This window comes from Amblyomma americanum, chromosome 11, assembly GCF_052857255.1.
Source record: "Amblyomma americanum isolate KBUSLIRL-KWMA chromosome 11, ASM5285725v1, whole genome shotgun sequence".
In the NCBI taxonomy this organism is placed as follows: domain Eukaryota; kingdom Metazoa; phylum Arthropoda; class Arachnida; order Ixodida; family Ixodidae; genus Amblyomma; species Amblyomma americanum.
In genome coordinates, this window is record NC_135507.1 from 31620559 (window position 1) to 31638471 (window position 17913).

Sequence of the window (17913 nt, forward strand, 5' to 3'; positions counted from 1 at the left end):
AAGTACCTCTTGAGCATGTTTCTTTACAAGAGGCTGACTTATGAGCAGCTCAGTGGGCTTCAATAGGCGTGCGTTTTTATGCGTAGATAAAACCACATTGGAAACGTAGGGAAGGGATAGGTATAGTATTCCGCATGTCGCGAAGAGCTAACGCGATACGAGATGGCGATAGTGAGGAAATGTGTAGTAGGGCCAGGAAAATACCCTCTTCTTGTCCCTTATTGTGCAGCCATTGCCAAAGTAAAATAAAAAAGCCGAAGGTGTTTGCTTCCAAGTCGTGTAGTGTTGCGTTTGTAGCGTCCTGGAGGTCCCACCTTTCAGAAGGATAAGCACAAGAGGTTCTCTCATCTTCCAAAGATTTGGAACGTTAAAGATAAGCAACGAGCCACACAGCAATGACTTATAAGGAAATATCTCGGTCTCTATATCCTTATCGAAAACTATACACAGGATTGATCACGCATGTCTACTCAAACATTAAGCCTAATCGTAATCCAGCATGATAGTGGCCACTGGTTAGACCTTCCACGACTTCGCTCTCGGCGAGGAGTTGGCCGTTCGCCCCCTGATGCGCGCTTCTCCCACAGCCTCAGTCGTCCCTGGCTGCCGTGTTGGACCGCTGCGGTGGCGACGTTCTCCAAGCCCTGGACCAGCTGCTTCTGCAGGAGCCCCCGCCGCCACTGGACTACCGGCGGCACCCGCCTCTGCCTCCGCCGGCGGCGGCCGCGGCGGCCACCCTGCTGGGTGCCGTGCCCGCGTACCCGGGCCTGTTCCCGCCGCCCCCTCCTACTGCGGCGGCCGAGCACGCCAAGCGGCTGGCCAGCATCTGGGCGCCGCAGCAGGCTGACCACCACAAGAGCGGAGACTGAGCTCTCCTCCCGCCCTCACTGGCCTTCATCCACCGTTCCAGTATTGCCACACTTCCTGTCCCCCGGAACACGCTTCGCTGGGCGGAGCTGCCGGAATACCGTGGCCGCTTTTTCGTTACTTCTTTTTTTTCTCTCTCTTCTGGCTACCTGGTTTCCCAGCGCTGCTCGTCGTGCGTTCTGGTAGTGCCCGATCGAAGACACGCGCGCATTGTCGGACACCGTCTGCCGAAGGTAGAGCACACTCTTGATGGTTGAGCGTTTCCTCGAGTATTGGTTACAGTGTTGTCAGCTGTAGTTAAACGGCACGAGAAACTTCAGTGAACAGGGACGTTCGCCCTTAGCGATTTTCCGTATACATGGATTCCGAAAACTTAATTAACATCATGCTGCTTCACGGACCGCTGCTGCACGGACAGCAGCCTGGTAGTGATGATTCTATTTGTTAACTAGGCAACCGTCACTTTGAACCTAAAAAAATATTTGTTATAGCGTTATACTCATCGGGAGCAAAATATGTCGTCGAAAGCTAGATTCGCTGATTGGCTGGAGGCAGGTGACGTCACCCGGTGGGAGCACTCTCATTGGCTGATTGGCTGGGGGAAGTGACGTCACCAGATCAGAGCATCCACATTGGTTAAAGTGAAGTGACGTCATCAGAGCAGAGTATTCCCATTCGTTGGAGGGAACTGATGTCACCATATGGCAGAATTCCCATTGGCCGGAGGGAATGACGTCACCAGACCGGAAGTAACGTCACTTCCGGGCAGGCGCCATCAAACTGATAATGCTGCCGCATTGCCAATACATATTGGAATTAGGTGTTCCTGCCATTTTTTCCAGTGTTCACATATACTGTACTAAATACTTGGCAACCGAGTGGTTTTGCCACATCGAAAGGTGTTCTCTGCGTTGAGAGCGACGCGAGCAATGATGAGGACGCTGGGCGCACAATGCACGGAAACCAGCAGCCTTCGAAGGACACCTATGTAAACACAATCCCTGTTTCGGTTCGGGTAAGGCAATCCTAGGCAGAAACGTTGAACGCGCCGACAGATTTATTACGGTGGCTTCCAAGGCACGAACAAGCGCGCAGCAGAGGCACCACCGAACGATATTTGTTCTTACTCGAGCCGAAACGGAGCGCGTAGACGCGGCAAGACTCGAGGGCTTCGGTCGTGACGTCACAGTAAGGAGGCCGCACAGCGCTCCAGTAGTATACGAATGTGTTATCAATCTTAGCGGAAAACAAAATGCGATGCCGTAAACATGGGCACTGGATGCGTTTAAGAACGGTGTCATGGACGGGTTATCAAGCACCGTGACGTCAGAATCTGATAGCTCCCCTGTCTTGATCATCCAGAGGATAGTGTGTCGTCCGTGGACCACGCGTTGCAAGCAAGTCAGCAGCTGACTTCGCTGCCGTTCTCCGCGTCTCTGCTAAGCCTCGCTGAATACTTTAACAGCAACCGTTTCAGTATTGCTTCCCTAATTCCTGCCATGTTCTGAGCCTACCTCGAGATCGACAGTGTGTCGTCCGCGGACTGTGCATGCCGGCAGTGCCAAACACATCGATTAAAAGCAGCTTAGCACCGTTGTGGTTGACCATGGTCTTACCTTTGGGGTCTAAGGCCTCTGCTCGATCTTGAGGGGTTCTTCGCGAGAACAGTTGACTGCATGCCTGTTCGGCATGATCATGGTCACGTAGTCTTGGGGCTGGCAGGCCAGCAGTGTCTCTCGCATCGCATTAAGCTGAAAAAATGGCTGGGGTTCAACATGATTTGAGCCTAGTTATACGAACGATAGCTCTGTTAACCATAGTCTCCACTGTCTCAAATCAAATGTTCAGGTCAAAGGTCAATATCAGGTACCCAATGGTCATAGTCATATGATCACATGGTCATACTACAATAGCTTGGGCCATACCACCACGCAGTTAAGCTCGGTTTGACCTTGTGAGGCATTGAAGGTCATTGTCGATGTGGTGCCCGCTCTCAAATCAAATGTCAAGGTTAAGGCCAGGTCCCCACTAGTCATAGTCATATGATCACGTAGTCATATTATCATAGCTTGGGCCAAGCCACCACGCAGTTAAGTTCTGTTTGAACTTGTGAGGCATTGAAGGTCATTGTCGATGTGATGCCCACGGTCTAAAATCAAATGACAAGGTCAAGGTCAAGATCAGGTACCCAATGGTCATAGCCATATGATCAGGTGGTCAAACTACCTTAGCTTGGGCCATACCACCACGCAGCTAAGTCCGGTTTGACCTTGTGAGGCACTGAAGGTCATTGTCCCTTCCACATTGAAATCGGAAGTTGTGCCCCGAGTAGTAGAGCTCTCGCTCTAAAACAAAGCTCGTGAGAGTTGCTTAGCCCATCTGACACACCACAATCGAAACAGGCTTTGTTTATTTCTCAGGGTAGACCATATGTTCGCCGCGCCTCGCATGCGATATCTATGGGTCAAGGACAGGTGTGGCAATGGCACGCTTTAATTTATTGCCGAGTCGCATCTCTAGTGAAAAAGTTTTACTGCCTGTCCAAATTTTAAGATGACTTGTCTGAGCCGAGGTTACTTGAATGCTGCTGTGCCGTCCAACCCTCGCACAGCTGTTCTAAGAGCGCACCGCAAAGCCTGCAAGGTGAAATTAGCTGCCCATAACTGTATGTCAGCTCGTTCGAAAGTGGTAGTTCCGTGTTCGCTCAAGACGTAAAACTCTCAGTATTACCAGCAGATAGACTACAGTGAACGACTGTAAGTTACCAACATCAGATATGCACGTTATGAAGCTGTGAACATCTTCTAGAAGTTTAACGCTGCTTGCCCTGCGTTATAGTGAAGTACATAACTGCGTCTAGTGAAGCGTTGTCTAGTGAAGCTCCACTGTGCACAAAGCATAGCTTATTGATTCTGCAGAAATAAGAAATGGTTCTAGCAGTTAGTGCCACCAATGGTCTTTTACATTGCTGCCGTTAGCTTTGTTGTGCGATTACGCTTTTTTAACAAGGCCGACACTTTGTCGTTGAAGCATTAAATGTTAGGAAACTGAAAGATTAATGTGTTTAGCCAGAAAAACTTTACGAGTGACCTATATACGAACCGACCATAGAAAGAGCAAAAAAAAAAGTAATTGAAGATGCCGCCAACTACGAGTTGGTTAAGAAGGGTGACTTCGTCACGAGCGGTATTCGCTACAGCCTCGATTGATTTCTTGTTAAAGAAGGGGTTTATTAGATAGAACCACTTCTTGCAGTTTAACCATAGCGGCGAATTCTGAGCTAATCACCAAAATACTTCTCATATTTGTTATGTATGATAGTTATAAAAAGGGCAAATAATCAGGTGGAGCCTATCGGGGACAGGCAAAAACAGAAGAAAATAGATATTCGACCATCGTTAACCTCTCTAAAAGCCTTTTTTGTGTCAAAAATAACTTGAAATCTGATGACTTCTTGGCCTTACTTGAGCAGTCGTCCGTCCAGAAGAAACGGTATACTTTGATTTCGAGAGCTCCGATTTACTTTCGCAGTTCTTGCTGTTGGTGCTTAAATGAAAAGAATTAGTGCCTCTATGGACAGGAAACATATAACAACGACTTCCGGGCTCTCTCAGTAACTTCTTGCGTCTCGCATCTAGCTTCCACGCCTGCAACGCAAGGCGCACTTAAAGCTTTTAAGAGGAGACCATCGAATCGATGCGCGCAGTACCACAACCGGCTCTCTTGAGGCATATAGAGAGCTTGAATTACCTGCTTGCAAAACATTTTGCTGGGGAGCTTTCATGTAGAGCAATAGGCGGTTAGCCCAGAGTCTTCCGTATTCAGTAGGACCTTGGTCGAGGTAATAATTTTGAAGCTTCCGGTAAGCCGGAAAACGAACTTTGTAACGCAAAGAATAAGCGGTAATCGAAATGTGTTTGGTCTGGGAAGGGTCCAGCCGTGTATAGACCACTTCATTTAGTTGCTCGTAGCACAGCTGTACATGCCTGACCGTTTAGGGAACGTTCGTCCTTGATTATAAATAAGGGCGAGAAATTTTTCCGTAGGCCCTTTTTCTGTGGGCCCTGTCGAATGCATCCCGTCCTGGAATGCTTGGGAATGTACCCGAAATTTGGTCATATAGCGATGGGAAGTCCCAGAAGCCAGTCAGGGTGCTGCTGTATAGTAGTAAATAAGACCCAATTAATAAAGTTTTGCCTTGATCTAGTTGGTTAGACACTACGTAGTCGATTGAGCTGCACTGACATTGCACACAGAGGCAAGTCGAATAAACAGGTGCGCTTGTTTTGTCTCCATGTCTGTCGTCAATGCAGCACAATTATTTATATAACCAAGCTTACATCTCAGCAAGCCTATAAAGCACCAGCAGCCCTATAGGGTACCAGCACCAGGAGCACCATATAGTTGTCCCAATGGGCAGTTAACCTGTCTTGGACGTCCTCCGGACATCCTGAATGTCCACAGGACGTACAAAGGATAGTCAATGCCGAATGGGCTGGTGTTTCCAGCCCTATAGGGTACCAGCACCAGGAGCACCATATATTTGTCCCAATGGGCAGTTAACCTGTCATGGACGTCCTGAATGTCCACAGGACGTTCAAAGTATAGTCGATGCCGAATGGGCTGGTGTTTCAATAGCAGGCGCTCTGACATGCCCTTGGAGGTCCAACAACGGAAGTGCGCAGGTTTTCGCGTCATCTGGGAACAAACTTGTTTTTCCTCTTTTCATATGTGGCAATAGTTTTTTAATAAGGAGCATCGAAGTCTGCTATCTCCAGAAAACTATTCGCAGATGGCGCCAACATTTTATAGAGAAAATCGCAAGTCATGGGATTAAGGGTCCCGGCCGTAACACAGGCAGGACTCGAAGCGCGGCCCGCGGACGACGCACTATCCGGGTCTGTAGTCCCCGCGTAACGAAAGGCTACCTGCGGCGCAGTCTCAGCCCTGGTATACCCGCCGTACGAAAGGTTATTGCGCGAACACTTCGCGACAAGATAGTGTGCATGCATGTTCATGTGAAATGCAGCCATAGGAGAAGAACATGGGGATGGCGGACGCAAACAAAAAAAGAAACGTGCCAATAAATTTTCTCCTCCAAGAACGCCTCGAGAAGTTTTTTTCACGTTGTCACTGCCGGACCGCTGTCTGCAGGTCAGCGATATGCGGTGTGCATACTTTCTTGTGTTCTGGCAGCACATGAGGAAGTGAATTCTTGTTGTCCGGGGCTCTCGTGTGTCATTGGGTGTCACGATGGGGTGCTATGATTTCTGTCAGAGAGTTTAGGCTCTCTTGACACGGCAGGTAACTCTGTTGCTTTTAAAGCGATAGCTTTAGAACCTCCATGGGACCAAAATGCGTCGTTGCTCATAAAATTCACTCATTGGCCTTAGGGAAGCGACGTCGTGAGGCCACAGTATTCCCACCCACCGGATGGAGAAGAGTGACGTCATCAGACAATAATATTCTAATTGATTGAATAGAAGCGACGCCACTTGCGCTACGCGCATTAACAGGTGCTAATGCTATCGCATTGCGAACACATAATGACATTAGGCGTCCCTAAATTTTAATGTACTTTCAACTGCTACATACTCGTGTGTGCGTGTGTGTGTGCGTGCGTGTTTCTGTTTCGTGTCCTGTCGTGTTTCGCACAAACTTGAGTATGTCGCTTCACCAACTGGCCCAACAATCCGCAGTACAAAGCTTCAACTGCTACATGTAACGATGTCAAAACTTTTTGTGTCAGTATGTTGTACCGAGTAGTATAATAACCGAGAGACAGTGCATTCCTTCACCACATGCCCAGCTTTCTTGGACATCACTTAAATTGTGAGGCAATCTGTGGAATATTTTAACATACTTTTATGAACGTGTTAATGGGAATGGTCTAATCTTCCCTAGCGGTTCAAAATCTTGCCATTAAGATTTATCCTACACTCGCACCGAGTAGTCAAGACTAAGTTATTGTTAAGGCAACCACTGGGGCGCGTTTTTGGCAATATATAGCAGAAAAGTACACGCGTCCCGTGAGGGGATCTGCGTAGTATAATGATTTCCATGGTGCAATCTTACGATATGAAAAAAAAATTGCGTTCATAAACAACTTCTCACGGAAAAAATGAACTTGTTAACAATTTCTCGGTATACACATGACGCTCGGTATACACACTCGCTATACATATTCAACGCTACGGATATTGTAGGTCACACGAAGGGCGCACATGGAGGTCGTGAACAACTGCGCAAGCTATTTTTTTCTTCTTTTCTTACGGTGCAATAGATGCTGGCTCATACACGTGTGACGCTGCGTGATAATCGATTCGGTCGGTTGACTCTCGTCTGACGCGGCTGAATGGCGCACGCGGAAACTGCACCGTGTATTCAATCGTTGCGGTGTCTTCCATCGCCAACCCCATCTTTCACATCATTCTTTCTTTCTATGCTTTCTCGTTTAATCACTTTTCCCAGTGTACGTCTGAACACTGGAACCACTTCTTCGCGCAGCCCCTCGTCTTTTTGTTAGATGGGTCCTTCTTACGAGGGCTCGTCAGGCTAAGTGATCTCCACCATATATAGGGACGGTTGCCAGTCAGCGGGGACTCTTCTGTGCATTCACGTGCTTTGTATGACCGTTCCCTTGGCTTCCCAGTGGCGGAGCCTTTTTTCCCTGATCCGGTCCCCTTTTCGGGACGGCTCTCATCGCGACGTCCAGAAACATATTGCGCACTCTAGTGCCCCCCCCCCCCCAAAAAAAAAACAAGCGACAAAAGAGGCTTTCAACGTATACTGGAGGCGTTTACTGGATGCCTGTTGCGCATGCGCCGCAGGGGCAAGGACGGTGCCAAGAGGGGCAACTGCGCCTCCGCAACCGGCGTCCATAAACGGGAATAAGTCTACGCTAGTATACGTCTCCGCTGCGCCAAAAGACCCAAAAGATAGTCTGGCAACGCAAATAAACTGAGTTCGGGCGTCAGCCAAAATTGGGGGGTCCAATTAAGGCTCTAAACATGCGCGGTGAGTCCTCGTTTTGAGGGTGCGGCCCTTTTCGAAGCAGCGTCTTATTAAAGACCTCAGCGTTTATCTGGATACAAATGTCATCAAAACCGCCCAGTTGAATTGTCAGTAACCCTCCGTCTTGGGTGTGCTTACCTTGATACTGCACTTTCTTGAAGAATGACGCACTTATATTGAAAGGGCTATATAATATCTATGTAAGGTTGTAGAAACCCAACAGGACGTAACCGTGTAACTGTGTCACACTCGGGCTCGCGGCTTAGCGAAATCTTTGGATTTAACACCAGCACACCAGCCTCGCGCTTCATAAATGCCATTCAGCCATTCCCTGCCGTAACTGACAGGCTCAGCGAGTGCATATAACACTTTTCCTGACCGCGCGGCGTGTCCCGCGTGTGTTCGCACGACGACGCCGGGACTGGCATGGGATTCAGGGTCGGCATGTGCGGGAGCCGAGCACGTGGCCTCGCCGGATCCCCCTTGCATAACGGCCTCCCGCAAAGAGGAGAGGACGAGGAGGTGGGAGCAGGTTTTCCTGGCAGCCGCTCCAGAGGGAGCCACTTTCGGGGAGCATTATATTCTTCCTCCGGCCCTTAGTGGCCCTCCTCCGTGTGTCCGTCGGTTTCCCCACAACCACGCGCTCTCGGCCGGGTCTGAAACCGACACACGGTTGCACAACCCACCGACGCGCGCACACGGAGGATCTCGATATGTTTCTTTCTGCGTTTCATTGTGACCTTTCCGGGCGCCCGCTACTTTTATCGTTATGTTTTCCCCCTTTTACTGAGCTACTTCTTTAATTTTTTGTTTTTGTTCGGCTTAGCAGTCATTTTCTCACCTCGTCGGGGACGGGGATACGCTTGCCACTCGTAGCAATTGAAACCACGGTGTGTTTCTGATGTGTATACCCTTTGTGTCGCGATCCCTTGATACCTTGTGCATGCGTCTTGTATCTGCATAGCAAGCCTGCCTCCCTCGTTGAGGACCTCGGCGATGTGGATGGGGGTTTGAGTTTGCCAACCATGCGAGTATGCTGTCTCCCCTAGCGGACACTCGTCGTAGTTTGAATGAGATGACACGAACAGGGCTCTACGTGATGGGATACTATTGGGGCAGCTGCGGCTACAGCTACGGCTTGGTCTGTGGGTGAGAGCGCGACGAATTCAGCTTACGAGTTTCGAAGATATCCAATTTGCATGCGCTTCCAGGGTGAAGGGAAAACCGAAAAGAGTGTTGACGTAACGGGTCGCATTTTCAAGGGCCGGCCGTCAGCCCTTAAAAAAATTGTTTTTAGACAGTCCAAAGACTGTCCACTAACTTCTGTCTATAAAGTCTATAGACTATCTATAGACAAACTCTACAGGATAGTCTATAGGCAATACAAAGCCCATAGATAGTCTATAGACAATCTATAGAATTATGGCCATACACATTTAGTAGACTTCTGTCTACAGACAGTCTATAGACTACGAATAGACAAAAAGAAATATCTATAGGAAGGAAATAGAGTCTATAAGAAGTCTACAGACTGTCTATAGACCATTTTTGTAAGGGTAGTACCGGCGAGACTCCTGTGGGCGTATTCTTTTTAGCGGGTTGAATGTTTCCGGAAGCAGCCATTGGGTTTTTGTGATTGTTTCAGTCGCCGTGCACTGCATATCACGAAGGCACAAGTGTTTTGCAAGGCGTATTGTTTAGGCACTCGGTTACAGAGAGTTCGTTTTCATACCTCCTAAGAGTCAAGCATGTGTCAAGTACAGGAGGGTCATAAATCAAGGACGCGAATCGGGTTTACAATCATTTTGTATGCTCAAAATGAGTGTAGTTCCTACGGTAGCGGCCAGATAAACTTCTTGTCACTCTTTCAGCTTATAATCATCTCGAAACGTATAAATAGAGGCAGCGAGTCAGCGCAGTCTGATGAGTCCCCATTTTTGTTCGAACACAGATTGGGCCTTGCCAATGTACAGCTGTGGCTTTTTGCCGAACTCGCCCGCCTCTTCTACATTCGCCTGAAATAAATTAAATAAAAAATTATAATTAAGGCTTAGGTAAACTTGGTTCGCAGTAGCATAAACTGTCATCACCGAGCGAGGGTAAAAAGTACCTGGTCCAGATGACTGAACTGGAGGCGGCCACAGGTGTTTCGGAACAAGTGGATGAAAGCCAATCAAGCCGAAGCCTTTGTATAACAATGATGCACTGCTATGCAACAAACTGGGGCATTTTATCATTAGATAAAGGTTGAATACGAAGGTGGGAATTAAAAAATAATTATTGGTATAAGGGACAGAGGATCACAGCCAGTTTGCAGCGCGTTCATTTTCATTTAATATTAATTCAGTATCAGATGTTAGGTGCAGAGGCAGAAGGCTGGACTGAGCCAATGCATCAATTCTTTGCAATAGCGACGCCACTATACAGCAATGCCCATACATCAGTAAAAAAAAAAAACCACAAAAGAGACGGTAATGATCGTTGACAGAGTATATTTGAACTACAAACCAGAGAAGCCTCGAAAAAAAAAGAAGCAAAACCACTTTGACATAATGTGTGTAGATTAAAAAAACAAACCAAACATACAAACAAGTAAAAAACTCTAGTGCAAATACAGTAAAACTCGCGTATATCTAAAGAAATAAACCGCGGATCTGTTTCGCAGATAATTGCTCATATCGATGTCATCATATAAAAGCTGATTAATGGAGGTGGGCAAGGCGAACTTCAGCATCTGCTGTCCATAATTAGTGCGAAATTTAGTGACTTTTCAGAACTCAGGATGACATTTTGGGTATTAAACTGCGTTTTTTTTATATGCCGGTTAGTTCAGCCGGGTTAGCACGTTTGCACTGAAACTGCAAGTAAGGCCGATAACTACGGTAGAATATCTTGAAGCCACGCTGCTATCAAACAGTCCCAGGGGCCGCGCATTCCTAGCTTTTGTCATTAACAGTGCTGGCAGGAAACAGGGATGCAAGCTGGCGCGCAATCTAAGCTAATTAAGTTTGCCCCCTGACTTCATTGTTCCTCTCCGGACGTTGCCTGCGGGTTAACTGGTACGTAACGCTGCCTCTAGAGTGAGTTCCGCCAGAGTTCGTCACAGCCAGCTCGTTTGAGCGACGGTCTGTAACTGCCTGGGGCAATGCAATTCCTTCCTCATTGCAGTCTTGCAAGGGGCAACTAAGAGAGGCAACCCGCCGCGGTGGCTCAGTGTTTAGGGCGCTCGGCTACTGATCCGGAGTTCCCGGGTTCGAACCCGACCACGGCGGCTGCGTTTTTATGGAGGAAAAACGCTAAGGCGCCCGTGTGCTGTGCGATGTCAGTGCACGTTAAAGATCCCCAGGTGGTCGAAATTATCCCGGAGCCCTCCATTACGGCACCTCTCTCTTCCTTTCTTCTTTCACTCCCTCCTTTATCCCTTCCCTTACGGTGCGGTTCAGGTGTCCAAAGATATATGAGACAGACACTGCCCCATTTCCTTTCCCCCAGAAAGCCAATTATTAATTATTAAAGAGAGGCACAAAGGCTCTCTGCTTTTCCTTTCGTGATAGTTGTGGTGGACAGTGGATTCCGAGGATTGGAAATGGCGCAGAAACTGTCTCACTTATCGGTGGAGACCTCAACCGCGCCGTGAGGGAAACTAAGAAGGTTAGAGTGAAATGAGGAAAGAGGTATCGCCGGCTTCGGCACTGTAGCAGGAGTGTTCTGATGCTCTGGCCAATCCCTACTTGGTGAGTAAATGGTATTTAGACACCTACGATTCGTACTGCCTCTTCTGTGGAGCAGTTCGCACACTCTTTCACACAGTTTGAAGATGTCAAGAAAACCCAGACTTGGACACCAATCCCGATCCGACATATGAGCTCTGGGAGGCAACCCTTCATAGCCACAGTCCCCTCGACCAGAAATCTTTCGTTGAGAGGTGGCCAGATTAGGATGGCGCCCAATGGGTTCTCATACTGAACCCACTCAGTATTTATGCTCTTAATAAAAGTTTTCTCTCCTTCTCTGAGGGAGAAGATAATAACTGCACCGAAAGCAGCCCTTTCATACTTGTGACGCCTCGTAGACGCGAAGAAAACTAAACAAAGAACGCCGTGATGAAGTGGCGTTTACAGGTGTGGTTACCAACAAACAAAAGCCACTGTCCACGTCCTGCTCTTCGCGTGACCAAACTGCACCCGGAACCAAACAGAAGAGAAGGAGTCGGCGACGCAGACAAACCAGTGCTCAGTGTGACGTTTCGTCGGAGTCCGCCGCCATCGAAACGTCACACGGCCACTCAAGCACCGGCGGCGGGGCGATTATAATGCCGCGGTTGACAGATCCACCCTCTTCAAATCGCTCACTCCCCCCGTGGAGCCTCCCGGCGTCACATTGTTGCCGCCGGCGGCGCGCTTTGATCGGTCAGGCGAGATGGCTTCCCCTTAGGGAGCCCCGCGGGACAACTCCCGGAGCAAGGGGGGGGATCCTCTGCCGTGGCCCGTGCGTTAGTTCCAACGCCTCCCGAGCCCGGCCGCTCTCTGGGATCTCTAGAGAGGGCAACCGGGACGACGGAACGCCACTTTATTTTTTCTTCTGTCTTTCACAGAAACAAACAAATAAATGGGAAACGCGGATAGCACGGACGTTGCCTCCAGCACGCGGCCGACGCGAGCAGTGGAGCGAGGTTTGCGACACAATGGTTTTCCGCGGCTCCGCCGGCCGAGTCACCGCTGCGCGTTGGGCATGAACGCAATCCGTGGCCTTATATCAATGACTTCCCGGGCATATGGAGCACAATGGGAATTCAGTGCCCATGCGCGAAGCGACGTGAAAGTCTTTCTTCGTCTCGCTACGTGAATGCGTGTACGTGTGCGCCTCAGGCTCGATCGGAGCGCCTCAACGGTATGTAAGCACCCCCTCTCCCTCTCTTCGTCCCGCCAGGTCTTTCGGGTCGCGGAATAATTGTGAATGGGAGAATACAGCGGTTATACTGTTGTGGATGGATAGCACGGACATATACCTTCAGGCTCTTTCCGGTTTTCGACTTGTCAGAGACTAACTCGTCTCTGTCACTCGCGCCCTCTCCATTTGAGCGCACACTCCCTCAGTGACTCCTTATGTTTCGCTTTGTAGGCTGTTCCTGTTAGAATCGAGGGTTCCTGTGGGGTTATTGTGGCAGCCGTAGCGACGGCACAGCATTAATAGCAAGAGCTCGTAAAACAGCTTTGTGCACTATCGCAGCTTGCCCATGTATATAAAGTGCTGAAGAATCCTTTTCTGCCTGGAAGGGAATCGCACGGATATGTATTCCAAGACTGGGGCAACTCAGGTCGTTGCTGCGACTACGGCGAGGATATATGCAGGGTGTGCAAGCTAACTTTAGCCAGAGATTAAAAATATGCTGCGGCACTCTAAGAAGACGCGACCAAATGCATGTTGCTGGCTATTAAATGGAGCAACTCACGCTATTTTTCTGTAGGGCTTAACTGAATAATTGGTCGATATTAATGAACCAATTTCGCAAGCGAACAAGAAAGGCGAAAAAAGTGGAACGAGAAAGTTGTAGAACGGTCCGTAAAACGTCCGACTGTATAGTTTCTTAACTTTCCATCTGTTACCTATTACATACTGAAGAAGTTGGCGCGGAACAACGAGGACAAGCGAGACAAACAAAGACGAGCGCTACTCACAACTGAAGGTTTATTCCAGACAATGCTCGAATAAATAGCGAAACCAACAACAACAAGAACAAACAAACGTCATAGACACCACAAGTTACCCCGTGAATCCCAATGATTTGGTTAGGAACAGATACTCCCTATCAGAGAAGCGGACGGAAGTCTGACTAATGCACTTATCGCCACTGATGCGCATATCAAAGGCTTCCATGAGCTCCCGCGTGAGTTGCTCCCTGTGCCTGAATAGGATGGGCGTTTTTTTCAAAAAGCGGTTTTTCAAAAAACGACCATCCTATTCAGGCACAGGGAGCAACTCACGCGGGAGCTCATGGAAGCCTTTGATATGCGCATCAGTGGCGATAAGTGCATTAGTCAGACTTCCGTCCGCTTCTCTGATAGGGAGTATTGTTCCTAACCAAATCATTGGGATTCACGGGGTAACTTGTGGTGTTCATGACGTTTGTTTGTTTTTGTTCTTGTTGTTTTCGCTATTTATTCGAGCATAGTCTGGTATAAACCTTCAGTTGTGAGTAAAGCGCTCGTCTTTGTTTGTCTCGCTTGTCCTCGTTGTTCCGCGCCAACTTCTTCAGTATGCATTTCAACCAGCTAGCCCAACTTTCTGCTCTCCTAAGTGTTACCTATTAGCCTTTTTTCGCTCTCGGAAGATGTCCCCGAAATACAAAAAATACCACGTGACATGCCCGTTTGCCCGCCACGATTGCAGTGCGCTCAAACGTTCCGCCTAACAAACAAACAGCTCATCTAGCCGGTTGTGCTGCTGCTTAAAAGACGACAGGGCTGCGACGCACGCGCTGGTTGTGCGGTTACGCGAGCGCAAGCGATAGGGACTGTATCTGCTTGTCGCTATCAAGCGCCCCGAGGGAAGCATACCGCTGGTATACTTCGCACAACGAACTGCTGCGTCGCTGCCCTGTCGCCTTTTAAGCGGCAGCACACCCGGCTAAATGAACCTGCTCGTGAACCTGTTTTTTGTGTCCCTTACTCTGTCCGTCGTCCGGTATTTTGCGCTTCCTAGTTTACAACCGGGCTAAATTATCTGTTCGTTCCTACACGGAAGGCTTGAGAGCACTGCAATCGCGGCGCGCAAGCGCGCCAATCACGTGGTATTTTTTTGCATTTCGCGGGCATTTGCGATGAGCAAAAAAGCAAACAAACAAACTCATACGTAGTAGATGAGTTAAAAACTGTTCAATCTGAAGTTTTGCGGACCGTTCTACAACTTTCTCATTTAGCTTTTTGCCTATCTCCATTGCTTGCGGAGTTGATTAATTAATAAGGACTAATTATGCAATTAAGCACAATACAAAGCATAGTGTGACTTGCTGCATACAATAGTCGACGGAATATATTTGGTCGCGTCGTCTTAGAGCGCCTCGGCGTATTTTTAAACCCTGGCTAAATTTATCTGGGACACCCTCTATACACAGGGTGTTTCAGCGAACACTTTCAAAAATTCCTGAAAATATTGCGTTCAATACAGCATAAGATTAAGTATAGAATCACTCTTTGCCCCGGAGAACGCAATATGCTGCAAAACCTGTCTAATTACCCAGGTAAATAATAAAAACCCACCAATTAACTTTTTAATTATCGTAGCTGAGTGGTTAGTCCCACTTGGGAGTTTGATGCCGTGAACGAGACGATGTCATATCAGATTTTGAAACGAAGAAAAACTCAATTTCAAGAGCTCTGCATCGCGCAGAAATCCGACGCTTTTTCCCGCACGCTACCGAGACTTGAGCGCACGAGGAGCGTCGGAAGTATGGCGTAAGCGAAGCGTCCGCTGGTCACGTGTCGTAGTGAATGCAGCTTCCAACGCCTTGCTTCCAATTCGAAACGCACGTGCTAACTTTCCTCGCTAGAGGACCTCGGCGCTCAGCTTAGACCGCGGCCGGCGTCATCGACTGCTTCGTCGCTCAGAGTAAGGAAAATTATAGTCATCGTCTGCTACGGGAACGTCGATTCTGAGCACCCTAATGGGCGCATCTACAGGCGTTTTTTTGTGTGTGTCTGTGTGGGCGCCACTTCTGGTTTGGCTGCCCGACGGGCTCGTTTTTTCGCGTCATCATGAATTCATTTACTCACCAGGTTGACCTTCTGTTTTCTTATAATCGCTGCGCATCAGGAACCACGTCCGAAAAAGAAAAGCTTTGTCAGCGTGGCAAGGAGAGCTTGCGCGGCAGTGGCTGTGTGCTATGGGGCAGTTGTTCTTCCGGTTGTGTTAGCGTGTGTCACCTTCAGCTTCCCAATAGGGCGCAGTCGTTTGCATTTCAGGTGCGTGTCTTGGAGGTGCGCGTGTGACAAGGCCATTGCATTGCCAGTGTTTCAAACCACTTGAATGTGTGGAAGTGCCGCCGGGGATTAAAAGGTCACGCCGCGTTGTGTGAATTGTGGGAATGGCTGTGCCAGCGCAACTCTAATACTCCACTTCCGAGAAGGTGGACATTGTGATCGCTTATGTCAGCGCGCAAATGGACGCGGAGTTGGCATCCAGACTGTATGCTGCCCAACATCCTGGTCGTCGTGTGCCAACTCGTCCCACGTTCGTATCGGTATTTAATCGATTTACGCCTACTGGATCAGTTCATGTTCAGAAAAGGAAGAGACCAGAGAGCGCAACCGACGATTTTGACATTGATGTCCAGGCGTACATTCCTGTCAGGCCAGAAGCAAGTGTCAGGGAAATCGCCAAAGCGTGCGGAGCCAGCCCGGCATCAGTTTGGAGGTCATTATCAAGACACAGCTACCACCCGTATCATGTTTGCCTTCTCCAGGAACTGACACCGAATGACTTTCAGAAGCAACTCGATTTTTGCTACTGGTGCCTATTTAAATGTGATGAAGACCTGGAATTCCTGCACAAAGTGCTTTGGACAGACGAGACCCAGTTTTGCAGGGACTCCAATGTCAACTTGGACAATGCGCATTATTAGTGCGACAAAAACCCACACTGGCTACGCCAGCACAAGCACTAAGTAAGATGGTCAGCAAATGTTTAGAGTGGCATTTATGACGGCCGTATTGTCGGTCCTTACTTATCGACGGAAACCTCACTGGGAAAAAGTACACAGACTGCGTTCTAAAAGGCGCCGTCCCTGAATTTGTCTTAGAGCTACCGCTGGCTAGGTTGAAAAAAAATGTGGTTTCAGCATGACGGAGCCCCGCTATATATTTTTTTTTCGTTCCGCGGTGCAATTCCTGAACAGCACCTTTCCCAACCAATGGATTGGGCGGGGGGGGGGGGGGGGGGGGAGGAACAGCTTGGCTTCCAATATGGCCCGATTTGTCACCACTGGATACCTTCCTCTGGGGATACGTTAAGAAGGAATTTTTCAATACGGAGCAAGCGAACATCGAAGACAAGGAGCGTATCAAGATATCAATTGAAAAGATTTCCCGAGAGATGCTCATTTCTGCTGTGAATTCCATCAAAGACCGCATTCTACTGCACATCGCAATGGACGGCAAGGATTTTGAACGCATGATGTGAAAACGGCATCTTTCCATCCCATGTACTAGTTCTTTCCTGGAGTGTCCAAGTGGGGCTGCAACCAACTAAATCCTTAAAAGGTACAAATTTCACTCATTCCTGTTTGTTATACAACTATACAGCGCTAAACATCTGCGGACAAAGTTTCCTAATTAAGTACTAGCACTTACAGCACGGGACGTGTCTGATCCAGCACACGGCAACCGTATTGAGCCAGTCGGTACGAAGCACCTTGGTGCTAAAATTGCAATGTTTTCAGTTCGAATCCTTTTATCTACGAAGTCATTCTCATTTATTGTAGCAGTCAAGCTGATCCCGCATAAAAGAAACATACACTTGATAAGGATATGGAAGAAGTTAGCGCAAAACTTAGACAGAGACCGAGAAAAAACACACCAGACGACAGACGAGCGCTACTACCAACTCTTACCAACTCTTATCATGCAAAGCCAACTTGCCCGACAACACGCTCTTCGAAACAGACACTTGACAGAAATAATACAATGCATGTAGATACACCGGCACTATTTAACGTTAAACAGCATAATATGCACACTGTAAGAGAAGAGTACCTTTATCTCTTTCACGAAGCTGGTGACGAAAATAAAAAGATAAAAAAAACTCTTTCCAGAGTTAACCAGACAAGCAGAGCGGCAGGAGTGCTTATCAGTGTCCCCGAAAGCGCCGGCCGCGTAGCAGACGGTGACTATGATTTTCCTTACTCCGAGCGACAAAGCAGTCGGTAACGCCGGCCGCAGTCTAAGCTGAGCGCCCAGGTTTTCGAGCGAGGAAAGTTAGCAGACGCATTTAGAATTGGGCGCTGCATTCATTACGACACGTCGCCAGCGGACGCTT

General features: G+C 48.5%; 2 protein-coding genes across 2 annotated transcripts in view; both read left to right on the plus strand.

Annotated features, from left to right (window-relative positions):
- The window catches only part of LOC144111438 (doublesex- and mab-3-related transcription factor A2-like), a 37315-nt gene extending 31349 nt beyond the window's left edge, over positions 1–5966 (plus strand). Inside the window, exon 3 of the mRNA XM_077644737.1 lies at positions 588–5966. Coding sequence (XP_077500863.1) covers positions 588–869 — 282 coding nt within the window. The 3' untranslated portion in view covers positions 870–5966. The remainder of the gene's footprint in view (positions 1–587) is intronic.
- A 9770-nt stretch (positions 5967–15736) lies between these two features.
- The window catches only part of LOC144111521 (uncharacterized), an 81146-nt gene continuing 78969 nt past the window's right edge, over positions 15737–17913 (plus strand). The window contains exon 1 of the mRNA XM_077644848.1: positions 15737–17138. The gene's annotated coding sequence lies outside the window, so the exon portion shown is untranslated. The remainder of the gene's footprint in view (positions 17139–17913) is intronic.